The following is a 21675-nucleotide window of genomic DNA, read 5'->3' on the forward strand; positions in this document are numbered from 1 at the left end:
TATCGTTCACTCAAACTGAACATTGCTCTGTAAGAAATGTTGTTGTGATATGTAATATCTGATTAATACCAATCGTGTAGCTATATCTGTACTGTCGTAATAAGGAAATACATTTACCCATTCGCGTGCCATCATAAGAATTGTATTCTTGGGTAGCTTTGGTCCAATTAGAGGATTCATTTGGGCCATATAACAGCATAACCAACTGGGAAAATAATAAAATAATATGTTGTACAGAGTTTAGTTATAAATTCAATTCTATTTGACATTTTTCAACTTACAACAACCAACACGTAAAAGCTGTCAACATAAGCATAACCTGAAGAATCCTGTAATGAGAAGAATAATAAGATATTATTAATAGCAATTTAACAAAATTGCTAACGTTAACACAATGTATTTCTTTTTCTTGTACGAGGAAAAGTTTTCGAACGATCAGGATTTTGCACGGTATAATTGTCAATTATAATTGAACACTTACCCGCGATTGGTACCTTTTGGAACGAAAAAAGGTAAGACAATTCCTATTATTCCCCAAAATAACGTAAAAATTAAAATTGGTATGAACGATGCTCCCATTTTTTTTTTTTTCTATAACAAATAACTTGCTCTTATCCTTTATAAATGGGCTGAACCTAATAGGCAACCAATTCGCCAATGTAAATGAGAGTCACGTGAATCTCTCGATTTACTTCAATAGATCGTACATTCGACTCGCAAGCGAGAATTTCGAGATACGATAAATCGCATACGTGTTCGTCTTTTCGATACGATATTACGAATCGCGATTGCCTAACGATCGATCAAAGTTAAAACGCGAATCAGTTTAGAAACATCTCTTTATTAATGAAAATTTTACAAATCTTAACATTCGTAAGTTGAAATAGAACTTCTTGGCTATTAAGTAAAATTTGTACACTCGCAAACACATACGTATACACACACTCTCTTTCGCTCTCTAAAAATATAGTATTTTTGTATTTAACAGGAATTACTTTGTAGGCACTGTATTTTAATAGCGAATGTGCGTGTTTTCGGATCTATACTGAAACTTCAAATTCAATGAAGATCAATGTACTTCTTCGTGAATGTAATTTATAGTAGCTACGTTTTATCGCCAAATAATCGTTCTTGTGTCATTTCGGTGTTGTTACTCAAACGTTGAGCATCGTCATAAGTTTTCGATATATTAACGATCGATGGTCCATCACCTCCACCAATCGTGGAACACTGATCCATTTTACCAGATGTCATTTCAGACTGTGTTTCGATGCATTCGACCAAAGATTCGGTCAAACATCTCACAGACGACTTTTTATCAGAAGCGTCGGCGATTGTGTCATATTGCGTTTTCTCAACATGGTGAGATTTCGACGAGGATACAGTCAAATTTGTACAAGAAACTACAAATTTCTCTAAAACACCTGAAAGTTATATTATATGAACAGTTAATTAATTAAAATACTGTTTCATTCACGAATACATTACCTGTTAGATTCATACTTTCCTCGGATAAACAAGTATCATCGTGAGAACCAATGCTATCTCTACTGAAAAGGTGTTGTCTGATAGTCGTCAAGCTTCGAGTCTTTAATTCAACGTCGGCCAGGGATCGATCGATAGAGTCATTTTTGCATGGTGTTCTATACATTACCGAATGTTCAGTGCGCATCTCGCGTCCTTTTTTAATATAAGGAATTAAACACGATAAATTCAGTTGTGTTCTAGAAACGCTATTCGCAGTCTGTATAGATAAGGATGATTTGCAAGTGCTCACTAAAAACATGTACAATGCAAATAAGAGTAAAAGTAAGAATAAATGAACCGTGAAGATGAATCGATAACATTCGTATAACGCTATTCTTACCAGTATAAGGAGTCCTTATGTAGGCTAAAGGTTTCTGATGATGATGATCGTTGGATAATCCATAAATTGTACATGCCAATTTATTACTCAGGTCTAGCAAAGGATATATCAAAATAACGAGACTCGTAACAAAACTTGGTTGGTAATTAGAAAGTGTATAACATACTGTGAATAGTATCTCCTTGTCCCTTGCCGTTCTTCCCGTAACTGGTATTCATCAATGTTGTATTATTCATGATAGCAACTAGAGCTGGATGTAATCTTTTGACTACGTTCAAAATCAATTCGCACCGTTTTATCACGCGTAATTGCTGTGGTTCCGTAGCATTTTCTACTAAAAGACTTTTCGAGGCGGCATCAGCCTCAAATATTGCTGCAAAATATGAAAGCAATTACGATTTCGTGAAAATTTGCCCTTTTTTTCTTTTGATTAAAACGAAGAAGAAGAAGAAGAAGAAGAAGAAGAAGAAGAAGAAGAAGAAGGAGAAGGAGAAGGAGAAGAGGGAGAAGAAATTAAAGACTTTAATGCAACGACAATTAAGAAATGTTTACCAGCTTTTAATTCCCTAATCATCATTATTGTCTGCCTTTCAACGATGTCGCTTCCAATGTCATTTATGGTGATACTGATTTGACGAGAGAGCGACAAAGATCTAAGCACAACGCTCTGTACCTGCGTTTGAGTGACAGGCTTTCTATTATCCAGACAATTCGACATTACGGAAATACGATCGTGAAGATCGTCTAAAACCACCTGAATGTAAAGAATGACGTACAAAATTTGTCTTAACAAGCATATACCTTCGATGTATGGCGTATACATATTGTTGGCGTAAATTTATCCCCGTATACCTGACAATAAGCAGCAGAATCCATAATCAGATTGATCGCGTCGTGTAATTTATTGACTTCCAATTGCCATTGCGCAGTTAGCAGCTTTACATTAGCCCGCATTTCTTTGCTCTCCGGATGCAAATAAAACGTGGTAATGGCGGAAATCAGTTCGGTCTCCAAAGATTCGAGGCTTGCCAGACAATTGCGTATTTGATTGATTCCTAAGATAATACGAAATAGAAAATGAAAGAGAGCTGATAATAACGTTGATTTCGCGGTAATTCATAGAGTTAAGGTAACTTACGATTTCGATCTTTGCAAGAAGCAATAGCGAATAATCCAATCTGCATGGATTTGTCTATAATCTGATCGAAATCTTCTATGGCATTAGATAAATCATTTTTAGATCGTTTTTTAGCGCTTAATGAATTACCACAGATCGTAACAAGTTTTCTCAAAGCATGAAAAGGATCGCTGAAAACTTCCATAACAAGATTCAACACCGACACGTTAATCTTACGTTCTAATCGGTAAAGTGCGTCGTTCAAACTATTCATAAACAAATTGTTCAATGCTATATCGGGTGATTCGGACATCAGTTGAAACTTCAAATTTTCATAATCCGATATAATGGACTGGCAAGTTCCAGTTATTGCTTTAAAACTGCAAGGCTTGCAGACCTGTGCGATTGCCATAGCATAGGAGAACACATCTTCGATGCGAAACCATAAATCTTTGCATTCCAATATTTGATCTTGTTGCGATTTATTCGGCATTTCCGATAAAATATCCAATACCAAGTCCATTCTAGATGGAAAATAGACGCGGTTTTTAATATAGGAACTGTCGTCACTTTAAAGAACCGATTGAAATTATTCGTTGAAATTACCTATAAACAAAATGATTTTTTTGCTCAAATGCTTCATCCTTGGGTAACGGATCTGATGTATCCAATATTTCTATAATCATCTTCAGGCAAAAGCAGAGTCTATCGCAGACGTATTTCTTGCAATTCTACACGAATAAAGGTATAAATATCTTATTAGAGAAAGTTTACGTATACTTATAAAACGCATAGACATTGTCAAGTATGTTATAATAATTACATAGACGGACGCGTTTAACCGATGTTGCTCTTGTACTAATTGAACTAACAATTTGAATGCCGCACACAATTGACACGAGTATAGCACTATATTCTCGGCTAGTGATTGACATACCAAGCTTTTTCTGTATATCTGTAACGGTCCGAGCAATTCCAAGATAGAAGTGCCCAACTCCTAACGATAACGGAATATCAAACGCAGTTAAATAAACGGTAGTATATCCGTAGGAAGTAAAATATATTTCAATCTGCCTTTGTTTCTACCTTGATATTTTGGAAATGTTCAATTTCATTCGCTTGGCCCATTTCTCTGACGTAATCTAAACAGTCTGTTAATCTTTGTTTCAATGGCAAGCATTCTAACTTTTCTAGAGCTTCGAGCGTTAATTTAAATTTCTCTAACACATTTGTCAAAATCTGATCTGACATCTGCTTGTCTATACTCTCGATCTGAAAAAGATTTTTATACGAGAATTAAAAGGCAACCAGTTTATACTCTGTTCTAACGTACAGACTCGTTTATATATTCTAGCGAGCAAAATTCTTCCACGATACTAGTTATCTTTGATTCCATTTCTTCGTAATCGTTGATCTCTTCTTTCGACAGAGCGTCAAATTTTTCTCCCAGACATGCCAGTTGTTCCAAAAGAGCAGATTTCCTTGACGTAGAATCATTTGTAGCGAGAGTGTTACTGTTTATCAGGACTTTTAATCTGTTCACCTAAGATACGAAAGACGTTAAAATAACGTTATTCTTTGTGAAATTTGATCATACGAATACGTCAGGAAATTGTTATATTTTCGTTACTTGTTCCTCTATGGGTATTAATATTCCTTTTATTTCCTTTGTCTTTATCGGCATTTTTAAGCTTTTATCTTTTTAAACAATTAACGATGATCAAGTCAATTTCGTAACTCTTAGTTGTTTATAAACAACACGAAAATAGTAATCAATTGATTTTTAATTCGCCATTATAACAATGAAAATCGGTAATCTGTTGATGTTTCGGTGTCACGTACGTACCACATTTCATACAGAAAAATGATATAAAACTAACTGCATATAATTCCCTTTGTCACATACGAAATGTGTTTCACTGTGAGAATTTATACGTTTAAGTAAGGTATGTTTGGATAGAAATTTCGAAGAAACGCGTTTCATCGAAATTACACAAACAGTTTATTTGTTCGCTCATCTAAATGAAAGTTGTCTATACTGATTCTTAGTGAATATACAATAATACATTTGCACGGTGTGAATATGTATGGGATACGGTAAAGAACAGTTCGATAATATCGACGGTGGAGCAAGTCGTGTTTTACCAGTTGCGCGAGAAAATTAAATTACAATCTTATATGGAAAAAAGAGTAATTTATTAATGTTGTAAGTAACATAATTGTGTTGTAAATGTCGGATTAATTTTTCGGACTGTTATCGGTGTAATTTAGAAAATAAAACAGCGTATATGGAGAAAAGAGGTCAATCAGGAAAATGTGTTATCAGGTTGAGTTAATCTTCCTTGTATACTCCTTGTAGCTGTTACGTGATGAAAAAGTTTATTGCTTTCTAATAAAATTTCATCGTTCAGTGTATCTTTGTAATTTGGTGGCATCTTGGTGATATTAGAAATGTTATGTAATATGAGCCGAAACGTTGGTAATTAATAATTAAATGCATAAATTGGCTAGTAAATTTGAAATAGAAGAAAAGGTTATGTAATTTCATTGGATCAATAATCTTTACCAGTTGAAATCTTTACCAAATTTTGCACATGACGAATCAATAAAATTGTGTTTATGTTCCTTCTGGTTTTGCATACGTTTGCAATTCGAATGTTCCCCATAGTAGAAATTCATACAACACGTGTATGAATTTTCAACAACGAACTAACATTATCGGGTAAACGTTGAACGTTTTTTCATTATATAATGGCATTTATGTCGAGCGGTTTCTGTTTAGTATCAATTGTTATGTTAGTCGGAAGGATATTAAAAGTAAATTAAAGGAAATTAATTTCCCATACACACATATATACATACATACACACATATATACATACATACATCAGAATTTTCTCTATATGTACGTGAAGAAGCACGCGCGCGTATAAACGCAACTACACAAGTGTAATGTATTTATATATACTTGTTTCGATTTCAGATTATAAGGGAAAAATAAAAACTAATAATCATCGACGTATGATTAAATCTGTTTCTTGTAAAGAAACATCTGTGACTGTCTTAACTTTATTCCTTAGTTAGGGTAAATTATACTAGTCAACAGAATGGTTAAATACTATGAAAATAGTATAATTTTTCAATTTAATTGGAATCAAGTGGCAAATGGCTTTTGGCAGAGATATCCTAATCCTAACAGGTAATAAGCGTTTAGGTCTAATTTGCAATGGAACGATATTATTTGGAATAAAACTGGTCTCCCTTTTGTTTCTTTTCTTATTTTCGTGTTTCCCTTATTTCTTTCAGTACCCATGTACTTACAGAGGACACGGTATCGAGGAAAGTTAAAAACGGTATATTATACACGACACGATTATTGACAAAAACCAACAGAGTGCCTAAATGGGGAGAGCGATTTATTAATAAAAACACAGTGAAAATTATCGAGGAGAGTGCGGTGGATCCGAAAACAAAAACTTTAACGACATATACAAGAAATTTAGGTTACACTAAAGTCATGGTAATTTGACGTAGCACATGCGACATGTTTGCTGGAACTATCGTATAGTAATTGTTTGGTGCTCGACTATCACTATAATTTTCTTGATTCGTAGAGTATTACGGAGAAGGTTGTTTATAAGGTTTACGAAGAAAATCCTAATTGGACAGTAGCAAAGAGATCAGCATGGATAGATAGTCAAGTGTTTGGATTTAGTAGAGCTATTCAGGCATTTGGTTTGGATAGGTTTAAAAAGAATTGTACTTTAACGTATAACGGATTTAATTACGTTTTAGCGCATATGTTCCCACATACGGCACGGTATATGAATCCAACGCTTTCTCAAATGGGATTTGCTCACCTAGTAAGATCATCGTATACGAGAAATAACCTAGGCGTGGAAAATAAAAATTTGTATTTCCTTGTTTCTTTCTATATTTATTACAGGTCGACGAAGGAATCGGAGCAAAGACCAGTCTGGCGGAAGATATACAACATTCGTTGCAAGGTAAAGCGGAAAAGGTAAAGGATGCTGCAAAAATAGCCGCTGATTTAGCAAAAAAGAAGGCCGGAACGGTTTATGCTGCATATCAGCCTGAACAGTCGTAGATAAAACGACATTGTGGGGCGCGAACGACGATCCAAGATACTCGATGAATAGAGAAAATGAAAATGAAAAAATAATAATGCAGAAATAGAGGCAATGGATAATCCTATCGTTGACCGAATCGTTGGGAAATTGAGCGAGTGAATAAGGTGAAATTGTTGATAGTTATTCGGTAGCGTTCAGATTCATTTTCGTATTCGGATAAACAGGAAAATGGAAATTTTATTTAAACGACTGCACTACGATAGTTCAGCACAATGTTGCATCAACGTTATCATTCCTGCAAACTGCCAATTCACTTTTAACATTCATGTAAGGTATATTTGAGTTACGGACGGCAATATATTTTGAAATATAACCATCACTAACGATGCTAAATCGCGCGAACGTAACGATATTACAGTTGATCTGTACGGTGATATTCGAAAGACAACAAAATTTGTCGTGTCCTACCGTTGGAAGTACTTTTGTTTCTTCGAATATCCGTTTTGCTTCCGATGTTTAAACGTGATTACATTAGACACTAAAAGATAGATCAACGAAGAGATGAAACGAATTAGATTCGTAAAATATAAAGATGAAAATCAAGAATCGTAGGTAACATGTCGCAGCGATAGCGCATACGTACGTTGCCTGTAATAACGATTTTGCTTTTTATAGAAACAATTCAAATTTATTCTGTATCATTTTATGTATTCGATGATTTTCGTACGTAATTGTAAAACTGGAATTGCACTGGTATTAAAAAAGATCCGTGCAAAGTTTTTTCCAGCTATATAAACGCGTGTGTACACGTGAAATTGAAATATCTCGTTTAAATATTTCACGTAGTAAGGAAAATTGTATAAATTGTAGTTAGAGAGAGAGTGTATGTGTGTGTGCGTGTGTGTGTGTGTGTGTGTGTGTGTATGAGAGAGAGAGAGAGAGAGAGAAGCAGAGACAGATAGACAGACAGTAACGAGTCTACGTTAAAAAGAAAAGAAAGAAAAAGTATTGATTTAACGTTTACCTGTAGTCAGTTACCATTGTAACACTGCAAATATTACATAGGCAAACAAATTTGTAATATTGAAGTATATAAATATACTATTAATTTAGTGAAAAGTAAGAGGTGATTAATTTGATATCATCTTCCCTTGTAGTAATTATTCGCATGTTTTATAATATCTGTAAAATTTGATTATAGATAAGTATAGATTTTGAAGAGGATGGATACGGAGTAGAATGGGAATGGTTGAAACGAAATACCCGCGACTAACCTTGAGAGGTGAATCTTTCGGAAAGTGGAATTTCCAGACGTAGTAATTTAATATGCACACATATAAGGCGTGTAGAGATTATGCGTAAGAAATCAAATACACGCCGCTTATTTTTACTGTACAGAAGGAGTAGGAATTAAGAGGATAAAGGTTGGGGAATAGACGATTATACGAAATGACGAATTTTCTTATCTTTAAAGACGCGACTGTGCAATGTAGAGAGTAGTGGTAAAACAGGAAAATCCAGTGTATTCCCGCTTTTTTTGTACGTGTATTTTTATGGACGATCGTGAATTCTCGCTACAATTGGCTGCTACTGGATGCTTACCGACCTTACATCTCGTCTGCGTCAGCTATAAAAGCCGCAGACGTTTGTTTTCATTCAGTAAACCCCTTGATCTCGCTGTACAAACGTACAGGGCCGTATCGAAGAGCGCGCGGGCGCCGCTTGTGTGCGCGAGTGTGTAAATATACGTATAGAGAAATAGGGCAGAGAAAGAGGAGATAAAATAAAAGGAAGAGAGAGAGAGAGAGAGAGAGAGAGAGAGAAAGGGAAAGACGCGCATAATTAAGTAGAATGTGGTTACCTTGTGTAATGATATTAGGTGAGTATGTGTCGCGTGACGAGGAGAGAATATGGTAGAAAAAAATGATTTTATATTCTAACGTTGGGAACCGATGTTACAATTGTAGCTGTCGCATCGAGCAGGAGCGTGATTGGGTTTCCACAGGTAAGAAAGATTTAATCGTCTAATTGTCGGAATATTTCGTTGAATTTACAAGCGTTTAATTGCGGTCGATGGTGCGAAGAACGATGAATTGTTGGATATCAACGGTGGGGTTGAATCGGTAAGCAACACGTTCGTAGACGGATTCATTTTTGACGGGCCGGTAAACGGACGAGCGACGATTAGCACTTCTACGAGCACAACCACCACCACCAGCACCACTACCACCGCCACTTCTGCCGTTGATTCCCAATTCGACGACTGTTTCAACGCGTGTCCGGTGAGTGACGGAAAATTTCTTTCCTCTTCTTTTCTTTTCTTCCTTTGCTTTAAGATCGCGTAAAGATCGCGTAAAGATCGCGTAAAGATCGCGTAATAATTCTCTCGGATAACGCAGTGATGGAAAATTTCTATTCTTCGTTTTCTTTCTCGTTTGCTCCGTCGCGTATAAATTGCCGCGGAGGATACAAAGTGACGACGTTCCTTAGATTGCCGTATCCGATTAGCTCGCGATACGTGTTACATATCCTCGGAACGCTGTCTATTGGCGATGCGTAATATCGGGTGTGACGAGTTATCGTGGTCGGCGTGTATCGAGAAAGGAAAGGCGGTAGAGAATAAGAGAGGATGAAACTATTTTCAGAGAACGCCGGAATATAATCCGGTGTGCGGGACGGACAACGTGAACTACGACAACCCGGGGCAATTAGGCTGCGCTTCGAGATGCGGAAAACCAGGTGAGAAACCAGTTTGGCGCGTTATTCCTCGGCTAAAACGAGCTTGTCGTTATTTGTTGCAGACATTTCGCTAAGTCACTACGGAAAATGCAGCACGAGATTAAGGCAGGGATAACGGTTTCGCGGTGACCACGTTTCGACGATCGAAAGAACATCGCGAATGCATCACGCTCGCCAACACTAGTTCTCTCCCGCTATAATTATGTAATTGTCTATTGATCGTTGCTTGGTCTTTAATACACGTGTTTCGATCGATAACGACTGCTACTCCATCCTTGCGTCTCTCCGTCCCATTCGTCGCTATTCATCCTATCGGTGGAATTGCCGCGAAGCGCGCGGTTGGATTGCATTGGAACGAAATGGAATGGAATGGAATGGGTCGGGTCGAGTCGGGTCAAGCGCGAGATAAGGAGGAAGCGTCGTGATCGGCCCATCTGACTCTTCGCGCGATTTCAAAGTTTCCTCCGTGAATACCGTACAAATGCCTGGCCAAGACGTTGGCTCTGTCCTCTTCCGCTCGCATGGCTGTTCGCCGGTACTGCGCGACGGCCAGCAGGCAGCCAACGATAAGCACGATCTGTACGATCAGTACGAAAATCAGCAGGCTCAAAGCAAGACTAGCGTCGATGCAAAGCAGCCCATCCACGGAGTCTGGGGAGAAGAAGTGGAAGAAGAAAAAGGGGAAGAGGAGCTTTTCTCCTAATATCCAGGGAGATAACATCGGTGGATAAAGGGGAAAGAAAGAGGGGGCGAGACTTACTAGCACTAGCACCGCCGGTGATTAACACGGTATCGGGAGATCCGTTTTCTCTCGAAGACAAACGATCAGCCGAAGATGCGACGGGATTTTGAACGATTATAGAGAGCTGCAACGGTAACTCTTCCGGGGTGGCATCTCGGTTCGTTTCTTCCGTTTCGGTGCGATAAGCCGTGGATGCGTTGTTCCCAGACTCGCTGGCTCGTTTTCTCTTTCCGTAAGAAAGTTTCTCACCGTTGCAGTTGGTCTGTAACGCAGGAGGAACGAAGGAGGATGAAGCTCGGTAAGAGAAGAACCAGCAGGTGGTAGCGACGATTGCGCGTCTCACTCACCGCGGTACATTTGTCCAAGCAGAATCGAACGATCACGTTAAATCGAACTAGCTGACTGTCGGGGAACTTGAAGGCCGTGAAAGTGGCGATCAAGGAACGGCCGTCGTCTGGATCCTTGGAGAGAACGGGGAAGGTGGTTGGGTCAGTGGGACAACCGACTTGATTTAGTAACAGATAGGAGGCATCGCCGGAAGCGCTGCTGGCTACGAGGTGTCCCGCGGTAATGTCATAAGGGCCTACGAAATCGTCCAGTGTAGCGAATTCGCGCGTACGCGTACAGAGAAAGAGAGAGAGAGAGAGAGAGAGAGAGAGAGAGAGGCAGGTTTCATTTACCGTCCGATGGGTTCAGTTGGATCTTCAAAGTGAGCTTTTGTCCTAGATGCGTGACGGTGGCGTCTTTCGAGTTTTCGTCGAGAATTCTCATCGTCACCGATGGCGCTTGCGAGGACGCGTTCACTATCGTCGAAGAGATCGGTGGTACTCCTGCGCTAAATAAGAGGAAAAATGAAAAACGACGTGTAGCGAATTGGGAGCGCGAGTATGGTAGAAATAAGCGAGTCGAGGATTATTCTCACTTTGGATCGAGGAAGCTGAAGCTCGAGTGGACGGTGACGTTTTTCGGTTGCGGAGGTTCTCGCTCGTTCAACGAGCATCCGACTTTGACCGCTTGATCGCCGAGTCGTTGAACGATCGGATTGAATTGTACGACGATCGTTGCCCAAACCAGAGGCCGCGTTCTGTAATCGATCGTTTCGTTTCTCTGGTCGATAGTATAGGAAAGTTACTTAAAAACGGAGCGAGGGGGAAAGAGAGATTACCGATTTCGATCGTCGATGGAAAAGGCGGGATTCAATCCGCAGCGGAGTTTGCCATCGCGGATTTTGTCCGCGGCTGGGAGAGGTAAGGTGAACGAGGTACGGTTACCACCTGTACCTTCGACGCCGCAGGTGTCCGCGTGTCCGCTCGAGTAGATCCGACCGTAGAAGCCGTCGTTGGTTTTTAACTCGATCGTCATCGTCGAATCGTTGCATCGTACCTTGACTGCCGATCGGAAGAACGAAAGACGCGGCTATACTTTGGATCGGGGTTCGCTCGCGATTGGCTACTCACGATCCAAACAGGGTTCCCGTTCTCTGTAGATCGCGTTGGCCAGGGTGATCAGCGAGCTAACGCCGAGGCTGGTGGTGTCCTCGGAATGCAACAGGCAAACTGGTTCGCCGGACGAATTGTCGAAGGTGTATCCTCGACAGACGAAACCGTCCACGCTGGAATCGCACCTGCTCTCGCACTGCGTCCGTTCGTCGTTCGTCGTCAACGCACACAACGGAGGATAGGGTAACGAATATAGGAAATAAGTAGGGCGCGCCTAATCAAACATACTACCTGGTTCTCGTCGAGATCGGTCAGAGCGACGTCCGAGTACGGTAGCGAAGCGTTCTGGAATTCCGCGTAGGAGCAATACTCGCGTCTAGCTGAAAGGAGGGAAAAAGATTGGAAGGGCTGGATCGGCCGGGCGCGGCTGCAGCAGGATCTGGCTTACAGAGGTTTCGACATTGGTCCCAAAGGTACTCGTCCCTGTACATGGAGGCCCTGTACGCCCTAGGTCTGGTGCCTCGTTCGTGCAAAGAGAGGGAGCATCGGCCGAGCGCGGCCTGGTCGGACGAGAGCGGTTTCGCGGTGCGGAATTCCGCGGACTCGCAGCTCCTTCCTGCAATCGAATCGCCTTATCCGTTTAACCTCTCTCTGTAATACCTCTCTCTCTCCGGTGGCGCTTACCTGTCTCGATGCATTTCTCGTAACATCGATTCCTGGTGATCGGGTCGGGCAGATGGAAGGCACCGGAGTCGATCAACACCGCTCCCGGACTCCGTTCCACTTGCCAAAGTCTACGTCGCTGGCAGCTGGCTGGAACTAGGTAGCGGACAGAAGGGAAGAATAACCCGTGTGGTTCCCCGTCTCGTTGGCAAACTTACCCTTCGCGCAGACTCGATGGTAAAACACGGAATTCGCTTCGGGCACTAGTTCGTCGTCGTCGGTTTGTACGGTGTAACAAACGCTCCTACCGAAATCTATCACGAATGCGGTGCAGTTGACGCGTTTGCATCTGAAACTCGAGAAAAGACACGGTTGGTCGGATGGTTGCCGCGAACGACGAGATCGTTCGTCTACCACCTACCTTTCGAAGCAAGGTTTCGTTATGCCGTTCGAGTTGACCGCGCTATAGAGAACCGCGTGCGACTCGACGGTGTCCGGTTTCACGCCAGCAATTTTCTCCCAGCTAACGTAGGAACAGCGTTCTTCTCCCTCTGGAAGCAGAGGGATCGGGAACGAGCGATGGATCGAGGATGGACGGTTGGCCAAACGTTTTCTTACCTGTTTCCGCGAGAAATCCGCATATCGCGATCCCTAGGAAAAGACGAACGATCGCCGGCATGTTTACAGACGGTCTGCCGATGGCATTGCGCGCGTACGCGCGTACGCGCGCAATCGGTCTGCTGGAGGAGCTGCGATACCGTGCCAAGGATCTTCGGGATGGTTGGCTATTCGCGCCACGCGATTCACCGAAATCGCTTACGTAAACCAGATGGAAAAATGGACGGTCGCGGCGGCGAGGCGTGTCCAGGGAGAAGGATCGGAACGGAAGTTGCCGAGTAGTATTCCAGTTTGGTCGTAGCGAGGAAGATGCGAACGAATCGCAATTTCGCGAGCAACTGACGCGCTTTGGTCGAAGGTGCGTACGCGTTCACCTGCATCGTCGTAAAAACGAATAGGCACGAACTGGTGGGCGTCCGCCCGCGCCCGCCAGCTCCATGGTCCACGAACGAATAATCGCGACGCGTCGTGGAATCGCGTAAGCTGCTCGAGTTGCGAAACGCGTCAGTCCCGAGATAGAATGGTCGGACGATCGAGGTCTAGAGCCAGGCGGCGGCGCGACGTCTCGGCGATTCGCGGTAATATTCGAAGAAGGAAATTTGCGTTAGGTCTGGGTTAGGTTGGGCGTCGAGAGCAGGCTCTTCGGTCGAGCGCGCGCGTTCACGGACGCTTACGGCGATGAATGCGACAAAAGGTTGGACGCGACTCCCCCCCCGCCCGCTGGTGCATCGATGCCTGTCGCGATTAGTCCAATATTTCCGAGGGCCGTTAATCGAACCGATCGGCCGGTGGAATTGCCAGGATTCGACTGTGCGGATTCCGGTAACGGACGGTGGGTCGGAGGGAGGGTAACGCGCGGACACGCGATACCGTGGCAGTCCGACAGCTCGATGACGCGATCCTCGATTAGAGGCGTCCTTCGACTTACGCAACCGCCACGTTTTACCAACGTTTACGCTTTCCATCCTCGTCCGCGACTTTCCGCCGTTTCTCGGACCAACGATGCGAGTCGCGTGACGCGCGATCCGCCGATCGAAAGAAACCAGTCCCGCATGCCGGCCAATAATCCCCGAGTCTACCTACCCGCATTCCATGAAAACCGGCCAGACGATTTCTCTCTGTTCTCGCGATTGCCGCTTTTTCGTAAGCGGCGTTTTCGTAAGACGAGAGTAACCGATAAGAGGAGGAGAACCAGGGGGTACGGAGTAGGTCGGTTTGGGTTAACAATAGTCGGTGGGTACGAAGAGAAGAAGAAGAAGAATTCCAAGGTTTCGCTGTTCATCTATAAACGTTTATTCGTTTCGCGACTATTTCTCTCGTAGAATCGTCCTACGAGTCCGAGTGATCACTTGCCGTTAGGTTTTATGAAACCGAGCAATTGCAAGACATCGTATACCGAGTCGAACTGGACGATCAGGTTATCCAGAGTGGTAGGCAAACGATTGGTCTTTTCTAGTCTATCGAGCACGTGACGCAACGCGGGCAATCCTTGGGTGGACAAGAAGTTGATCGTGTCGTTCGCCACTCGGTCTACGATCGTCGACAGTTGTTCGCAAATCACACGCTGCGCCGACTCTAACCACTGGCGCACGTATTCCACGGGATTGCGAAGAACATTCGGCAGATTGGTCGGTATTAAATCGAATATTTGCTGCAACGCCCGCCTACGTCTCTGTAGCACGTACACGGAGATTTCGGCACTCCCGGACGTTTCCAGGCTGGAAACATCGTCCAACCCTAACCACCATAACAGTATCGATTCGATCCTGAAGATGAGGTTATCGATAACGCGATCGATCTCGTTGGTCTCGTTTCCGGGCAATGCTGGACCGAGACTCGGCGGAAAGTTGTTGCCGCCGGTGGAGTTGCCGGTGGAATTGCCGGTGGAATTGCCGGTGGAATTGCCGGTGGAATTGCCGGCGGAATTGCCGGTGGAATTGCCGGTGGAAGCGTTATTCGGAGCGGCGCGCGCCCAGCGATGAAACGTCGTGACGTCCTGGTCGTGTCGGCCGCCCGAGATACTGGCTGAAACGCGTTCGAAACGGGTTAGTTGACCAATTAGCCGACACTAGTCGACTGGTCGTAGGAAAATTCTTCCACCGATCGCGCGACCAGCTGTATTCTCGTACGATCGATTACGCGATCGCCTCGGTTAATGGTTAATCGTAACGGTACTAGGACGATACCTTGATCGGCGGAAACCATTGGGATCGCGATGCATCGACTAGGTCCATCGCCGAACGCGCAGATGAGCGTTGACAGAAACAAAATGGCCGATACGTTCATATCCGGGGATCGCTGCTCTTCGTTTTCCTCTTGGTCGTAGACTCCTACTCGACTTTTGCGCGACCATCGGAATCGCGATCGACTTGCACCCTTTATCGTTTTCCACGACTCGACGCAATAGCAATTCGATTCGTTATCGATGTTAATTTACGGCCTTGCATGCTTTCGCGTGTCACGCAAATGCACGGTGAGTCGGTCTCTCTCCTCTCTCTCTCTCTCTCTCTCTCTCTTTCTGTTTTTCTCTATCGTGGTTAATCGGCGCTTATCGCCGAACGGTTATCAACCCCCTGCCAAGTCGTCCACGGACGAGTCACCGAAACGAAAATAATCGGTCAGAAAGGTGGTATCGTAGCAATTACTCGAAACGTCGACGTTGCCTAGTTTCCTATTTTTTTCCAAACAAACGTCGAATTTTTCAATTCCCTTCCGTTTCGCTAAACACGCGAAACGGAACGTAAGGTTCTCGCTGAACGTGGAATCGTGCCGATTCGTCGTTTACTTTGGCAAAGTCAAAGGTAAAACGGTGAGAGCGAGTCGGTGTTTGCGAAGCTGATCAAAGTCGCGGGGCGTCGCGTGGCACGCGAACCTCCACGGCGTAAAGACGCGAGGAGACCGGAGATTCGAAACACCGAGGTTTGGCGGTCGATCGCGATCGATCTCTCCTCGCAACGCTGTTTGCGTGTTAGTCGGCGGCACGGGCTAGGCAACTATCGCGTCCGTGGATGAACGGAGATTTTATCCGAGCATGCCCGTAGCCGTTCCATCGGCCAACCGTCGATTTTACATTTCCGCAGTTTCGTTCTTGGACAATCGGGACGTTTCGCGCGTTTCGGATCGTCAGCCAAGAGGAGTATAGGTGGGAGATCGGACTGGGAACGTTCCGGGAAACGTTGGGTTTTCCGCGGGAAAAGATCGAGAGGGTGCTGGTAATCGAAGGGTAACGCGATGAGGGTAATCCGATTGGAGAAGGCGGTGCCGCTGCTACTGGTGTGGTTCTGCGTTTCGAGCAGCTCGCGCTTTCCTTTACCCTCCGCGAATGCCGAACCCCTGCTGATAAGGCCGCTTCGCGTGTACGAGAGTTTGATCGAGGGAGTACACGATTACTTCAACAACACGTGCGTGATACTGTTCCACGGGTCGACGAATTCGGTAGAGGGCGGAGGTGAGCGGGCTGGTATTTGGAAGAGAGGCCCGGTCTAACCCGGTCGAACCGTTGTTTCAGGATTCGAAGAAATGGACGGGCTGTTGACGCTTCAAAGGTACTTGAGCGGTACTTTGGCCATCCGAACCGCGGTGATGGATTTTCGCGTGTTCAAGAGTCGGGTAAGCGCGAACGTTGCGCTATCGCAGGTCAATTTTCCACGCGACTCCTCTACTCTTTCAGTTAGCTAACACCTATCATCGTATCAAGAGACCGTTGTTCGTGCTGCTGAACGATCTCGACGAGATCAAGCGGCAGTTCGTTCTGGTGAGTGCGTCGGGAGTCGCGGACGAGAGGAATGGAATCGTAAGGAATCGTAACGTATCGAAACAGGTTTCGAAATGGATCACGATGGCTTACCCGACGTGGTTGCTGTTTCTGAGAGACGGTACCAAAATCGAGGAGTTTCTGTCCAACATCTACGTACCGTTCGACTGCGTGCTGATGGTGGCCCAAAGGGCGGCGGACGGGAGCGGGGAGCTGGTGAGAGACGTCTATCGAATCGATAGGGAGGACGGCCTGAGGTCGATGGATTTCGGCTGGTGGAACGCGTCCAAAGGATTTCACGGGCCGCTCCTCGGGTTGTATCAACGCAGGCACGATCTACAAGGGCGCAACATACGGGTTGTCTCCATTCACGTGAGCGATATATCCCGATTATTCTTACCTTTTCCAACGAGCTTCGCGGTCAGTCTCTATCCGTTGCACCGACAGGATCCGCCGGTTTCGAGGATTTTCCGCGACCAGGCCGGCCAAACGTTCGGTATCGGGGGTTTCTTCGGGGAGGTGATTCAGCTGTTGCAAGAAGGGATGAACTGCACGTGAGTTTGGTACCGCCGCTTCTCCTTCCTTCCTTCCTTCCTTCCGATCAGCCTTCTCCTGTTTGCTTCGTGGCCGCTTCCTCTCGACTTGGACTAACCCAACGATCGCTGGAATTAAAGGCGAGGAGTTTTCTCAGGTTCACGTACGCGGAGGCCGATTCGTGGGGCGTGCGAATGCCGAACGGCAGATGGACGGGTCTGATCAGGATGCTGGTGGAGGGCGAGGCTGATCTCGCGGCTGCCGAGTTGATGATGACGTCCTCCAGGTTGGACGCCGTAAGATTTACCACCTCCATTTACTCCACCAAGTGAGCGCGTCATACCTTTTCCCTTTTTCCTTCTTTCTTTCTCTCTTTCTTTTTCTCGTTGTCGTATTCGTTGCCGTGTTCGTTGTCAGATGCCGCGTGTACATCAGGCGACCGGACACCACAGCGGTGAAGTGGAACGCGTACCTGGCGCCGTTCGCGTTCAACGTTTGGAACGCGATCGGGCTGACGATCGTGGTGGTGGACCTGGCGATCCTCGGGATCGACGCGTTTTCCAGAAGACTCGTGTCGTCTCCGCCGGAATTCACGCTCTCCCCGACCAAGCTGTTCGGCATCGCGTTCTTCGTGTTTGGCGCGTTCTGCGGGCAAGGTAAGCTCGGCGACGGGAATCGAGGGATCGTTAGGAACGAGGGGGTTGCAGGTATGGAATCGTCCACCTTGGATCCGATACGCCTGGTGCACCTGAGCGTCCACTTGACCGCGGTGGTGGTGCTGGCGGCTTACTCGGCGGCGTTGATCAGTTACCTGGCCGTCAAGACGTTCGCGATGCCGTTCACCACGATGGAGGGTTTGCTGGCGGACGGGACCTATCGGTTCGCCGTCGTCGCCGACTCGGCCGACTACGATTTCTTTCAGGTACACACCCTCCGACACCTATTGTTACTTCTCCTCTTCGTCTCTCTTAATCTTTCACGCGGACCGACAGAACACCACGGACGCCGTGCTCTCGGTCATGCTGGAGGAGTTGCTGACCAGAGAGACCGACTTGCCGACGAATTACTTGGAAGGATTGAATCGCGTTTGCGGAGAGAAGAAATACGCGTTCATGACGCTGGACAATATGGTGTCGGTGTTGCAAGGGAAAGTCGGCTGCGCCCTGGTACCTCTGGACGTGATGATGCAGACGACGATAGCCATGGCGGTGCCGGCGCAAAGCCCTTATCGCGGCATCATCGATAGCAAGTCAGTCCCTCCCCCCATTTTCACGCGCTTCGGTCACCGGCGATTTCCGTTTTTTTCAGCATTCTGCTGCTTCGGGACAGCGGAATTCTCCAGCGGTTGCAAAAGATCGAATGGTCGAGCAACGTGTATCGGGTGAGCGGTCGCGTTTCGATTTCCACGAGAAGGTCGCGACGCGTACCGATCGTTATTACCGAGCGTGTATCGGGTTGCAGGGAACATCGGGCTGGAGCTCGGTAGAGCTGGAAGACGCGTTGCCGTTACTCGTATTCCTGCTGTCCGCTTTCCTCGTGACTTGCCTGGTGTTGCTGGTGGAACGATTGGTCGATCGGCATCGAGAGAGGCGACCGGCGGCAAATTCGCAGTTCGAATCGAAAACGAACGATTCGACGACGTTTGCCCCGGTCGGTTGTACGCGAAAATAAACAAAGGCTTCGTCCGGACGCGAGGAACGAACCGACGAGCGACAGTCGCGCGAGGTTTAGCGTGGTTGATCGAGGTTGAAGCGAAAACCGCGGTTCAGAGGAAAAATCGAAAGGTGGAAAAAGGATGGCTCACTCGGGGCGAAACGCTCGCTCGTCTGTCGCGTCGGTTTCCTCGCCGCCGGGCGGAAAGGAAAACGCGCGTTCCTCGGTTCGCACCGCGGTGGACGGTGGTAAAAAGGTGTCGTTCGCGAGTCGGACGCGCGTCTTCTTAGGTTCGAACGAGGAGCGAAGGAAGGAAGCCGGAGGCTCGAACGAGAATGCTCGCGCTGGCCGCACTCTCGATTCCAGCTATCCCGTGAAAAGAACGCCGTTTCACATTCACTGCGATCAACGGAGCGCGGTCGCCTCGGGGACGGAAGAGGGATCGCGCCGCGATGCAGTCGGAAGAATCGCCGAGTTGTTCGTGGAAAACGAGCAGAACCGTAAACAGGTAGAAAAAAAGCGCGAGGAAGGGTGTAGCAAGGGGTCGAGCAAACTGCCGGTTAAGCTATCGGCAACCGGAAACCGATGTACGGCGGAGGAGGAGCAGCGGGTCGGCAGGAAGTTTCTACCCTCTAAAATACCGCGTCGTCCGAGGTATCTTTCAGCCGATCGACGCCGCGAAATCTCTAAAGTTTTAAGTCTAAAGCTGTTTTTCCGCTCGTCTTTCGCAGGTCGAATTCGGTGCAATCGACGCAAACCGATAGGAGCGCAGCGAGAGCGCGTTCAGCCTCGGTCGACGTCGCCATCGATTCGCTGGTCCACCGACGTATCGGCGCAGCTTCTTCGCAGATCGCGGAACGAACGATCGCGACGAAGAGAACGGCCACGCAGTCGAAATGCACGATCGAGAGCAAGGCGAACGCGTACGCCTGGCATTTTCCCTTTTTTTCTTTTCTTTTCTTTCTTCGTCCTGCCGTCCAGCTTTTCGATACTTTTGTTTCTTCTGCGACAGGCCGGTGACCGGTGTGCCGAAGCGCGCGAAGGTGGCGTTAAGGACCAGAGTGAAAACACCCGTGGATGAACCACCGCCTCCGCCGACGCCTCTCAAGGTAAGCCGATCGGTTCGGTTTAGGTAATCCCGAGTTTACGACTATGCTTCGTTCTCGTTTCGAGGTGGCGATTCGGCGGAACAAGGTGGTGAGGTTTAAGCAGACGGATCGATCGATCGCTCGAAAAGAATGGAAAGAGGTGGAGGATGTTTTCCCGCACGAGTTGTCGTGTCACGAGGAATATCGGCGGGATTTTCTGGCGATCGAACGCGAGAGGGAAGAACGATCCCCGAGATTATCGGCTAATTTCTTGACCGAGCACGTGAACGTCGATCAAAGGAGACTGGTGGTCGTCTTCCTGTTACATATCGGAGTGAGTTCCCGTCGGCGCGTCCCGTCTGGTCGATTCGTTCACGTTCTCGTTACCGTTCGCAGATGCATTGTCGGTATCCGTCGTACATCGTGTACCAATCGGTGAAGCTGTTCGACGCCGTTACGGACAAAATTCCCGTCAAGACCGCGTTCATACAGTTGTCCGCGCTGGCGAGTCTCTGGATCTGCCTGAAGAGGCAAGAAAACTTTCACAGGATTCCGACGGTAAGAGAAAGGGATTCTCCGTTGGCGACCTTTCTCGCTCCCTTTGCGGGTTGGCTGGTTGTTCGCAGGCTACGACCATGGTGGCCCTGGCCAAGGATCTTTACGCGGGCAGAGAGGACTTGCTGATAGCCTACGAGAGGAAGATCTTGCAGGCGTTCGACTTTAACGTCGCGTTTGCCGACGCGTACAGCATGCTGGCGCATCACGTGGTCAGTTGCAAACATCGCGTCAACATACCGGTCGAGACCTGCTCGTTCATCTACAGTTGCGGCAATTACCTGGTAAACCGACTTTTCCTTTCCGCTCTTCTCTTCTTTCGCTTTTCCCCGTTCGAATCGAGAACGCGCGTTTTCGCAGATCGACGTGACGCTATTGGACGAAGAATTTTGTCGGACCCCCGTAACACTGATCACTTTAACGGCAGTGGAACTGATGCTCGGCCTGGTTTACGACGCGGTCGCCGAGAACGCCAGCCCTCGGTGGTTGTTCTGGAGAGGTTTTGCTCTTTGCCACGATTCCTGGCTTGGTCGATAGGTCGGTATTCTTTTCCCTTTCCTTCTTTCTCTTCTCGTCGCGAAATCTTAACGATCGATTGGCAGATTTTCAGACAAGGAGATCGACGAAACGCGCGTCGCGATGTTGCGACGCGTGCTACATTCCGGGAATAGCCACTGCGGCTTCGAGATAGTGTACAAGAAATACAGTCGCAGCAAATACGGTCGGATATCCGAATCGTTCCTCAAGCTGGTTCTCAGGCTGTCCACCGTCGAGACTATATTCGATTCGTAGATCGGTCTTTTAGCGAGTCTTAG

At 46.1% G+C, this 21675-nt stretch overlaps 6 protein-coding genes across 6 annotated transcripts; 3 read left to right on the forward strand and 3 right to left on the reverse strand.

The window, feature by feature from the left end:
* Nucleotides 1–6: 6 nt before the first annotated feature.
* On the reverse strand, nucleotides 7–579 carry LOC143221265 (V-type proton ATPase subunit e 2-like). Its single transcript, XM_076446746.1, has 4 exons — nucleotides 482–579; nucleotides 282–329; nucleotides 118–205; nucleotides 7–27 (listed from the first exon to the last, which is right to left on the reverse strand). Exons 1-4 carry the CDS (start codon nucleotides 577–579, stop codon nucleotides 7–9), a joined length of 255 nt encoding a protein of 84 aa, XP_076302861.1.
* Nucleotides 580–1104: 525 nt separating this feature from the next.
* LOC143221266 (uncharacterized) lies at nucleotides 1105–4668 on the reverse strand. Its single transcript, XM_076446747.1, has 12 exons — nucleotides 4615–4668; nucleotides 4318–4527; nucleotides 4071–4256; nucleotides 3808–3981; nucleotides 3591–3715; nucleotides 3006–3508; nucleotides 2720–2922; nucleotides 2420–2621; nucleotides 2034–2240; nucleotides 1868–1960; nucleotides 1489–1776; nucleotides 1105–1424 (listed from the first exon to the last, which is right to left on the reverse strand). Exons 1-12 carry the CDS (start codon nucleotides 4666–4668, stop codon nucleotides 1105–1107), a joined length of 2565 nt encoding a protein of 854 aa, XP_076302862.1.
* Nucleotides 4669–6091: 1423 nt separating this feature from the next.
* LOC143221273 (protein preli-like) lies at nucleotides 6092–7092 on the forward strand. The gene is made up of 4 exons (XM_076446753.1): nucleotides 6092–6183; nucleotides 6291–6504; nucleotides 6599–6847; nucleotides 6931–7092. Exons 1-4 carry the CDS (start codon nucleotides 6092–6094, stop codon nucleotides 7090–7092), a joined length of 717 nt encoding a protein of 238 aa, XP_076302868.1.
* Nucleotides 7093–8926: 1834 nt separating this feature from the next.
* On the forward strand, nucleotides 8927–9929 carry LOC143221267 (uncharacterized). Its single transcript, XM_076446748.1, has 5 exons — nucleotides 8927–8954; nucleotides 9043–9080; nucleotides 9160–9357; nucleotides 9721–9814; nucleotides 9877–9929. The coding sequence occupies exons 1-5, from the start codon at nucleotides 8927–8929 to the stop codon at nucleotides 9927–9929; spliced, it is 411 nt and encodes a 136-aa protein (XP_076302863.1).
* A 279-nt stretch (nucleotides 9930–10208) lies between these two features.
* LOC143221268 (uncharacterized) lies at nucleotides 10209–13337 on the reverse strand. The gene is made up of 13 exons (XM_076446749.1): nucleotides 13277–13337; nucleotides 13080–13203; nucleotides 12877–13007; nucleotides 12680–12814; nucleotides 12444–12611; nucleotides 12287–12375; nucleotides 12014–12191; nucleotides 11722–11944; nucleotides 11479–11640; nucleotides 11237–11391; nucleotides 10904–11139; nucleotides 10550–10818; nucleotides 10209–10491 (listed from the first exon to the last, which is right to left on the reverse strand). Exons 1-13 carry the CDS (start codon nucleotides 13335–13337, stop codon nucleotides 10209–10211), a joined length of 2214 nt encoding a protein of 737 aa, XP_076302864.1.
* A 3170-nt stretch (nucleotides 13338–16507) lies between these two features.
* Nucleotides 16508–19235, forward strand: LOC143221269 (putative glutamate receptor). The gene is made up of 11 exons (XM_076446750.1): nucleotides 16508–16724; nucleotides 16785–16885; nucleotides 16947–17030; nucleotides 17097–17402; nucleotides 17478–17584; nucleotides 17722–17892; nucleotides 17982–18220; nucleotides 18272–18486; nucleotides 18557–18813; nucleotides 18873–18945; nucleotides 19026–19235. The coding sequence occupies exons 1-11, from the start codon at nucleotides 16508–16510 to the stop codon at nucleotides 19233–19235; spliced, it is 1980 nt and encodes a 659-aa protein (XP_076302865.1).
* Nucleotides 19236–21675: the final 2440 nt, after the last annotated feature.

Source organism: Lasioglossum baleicum, unplaced genomic scaffold (genome assembly GCF_051020765.1).
Source record: "Lasioglossum baleicum unplaced genomic scaffold, iyLasBale1 scaffold2131, whole genome shotgun sequence".
NCBI lineage: Eukaryota > Metazoa > Arthropoda > Insecta > Hymenoptera > Halictidae > Lasioglossum > Lasioglossum baleicum.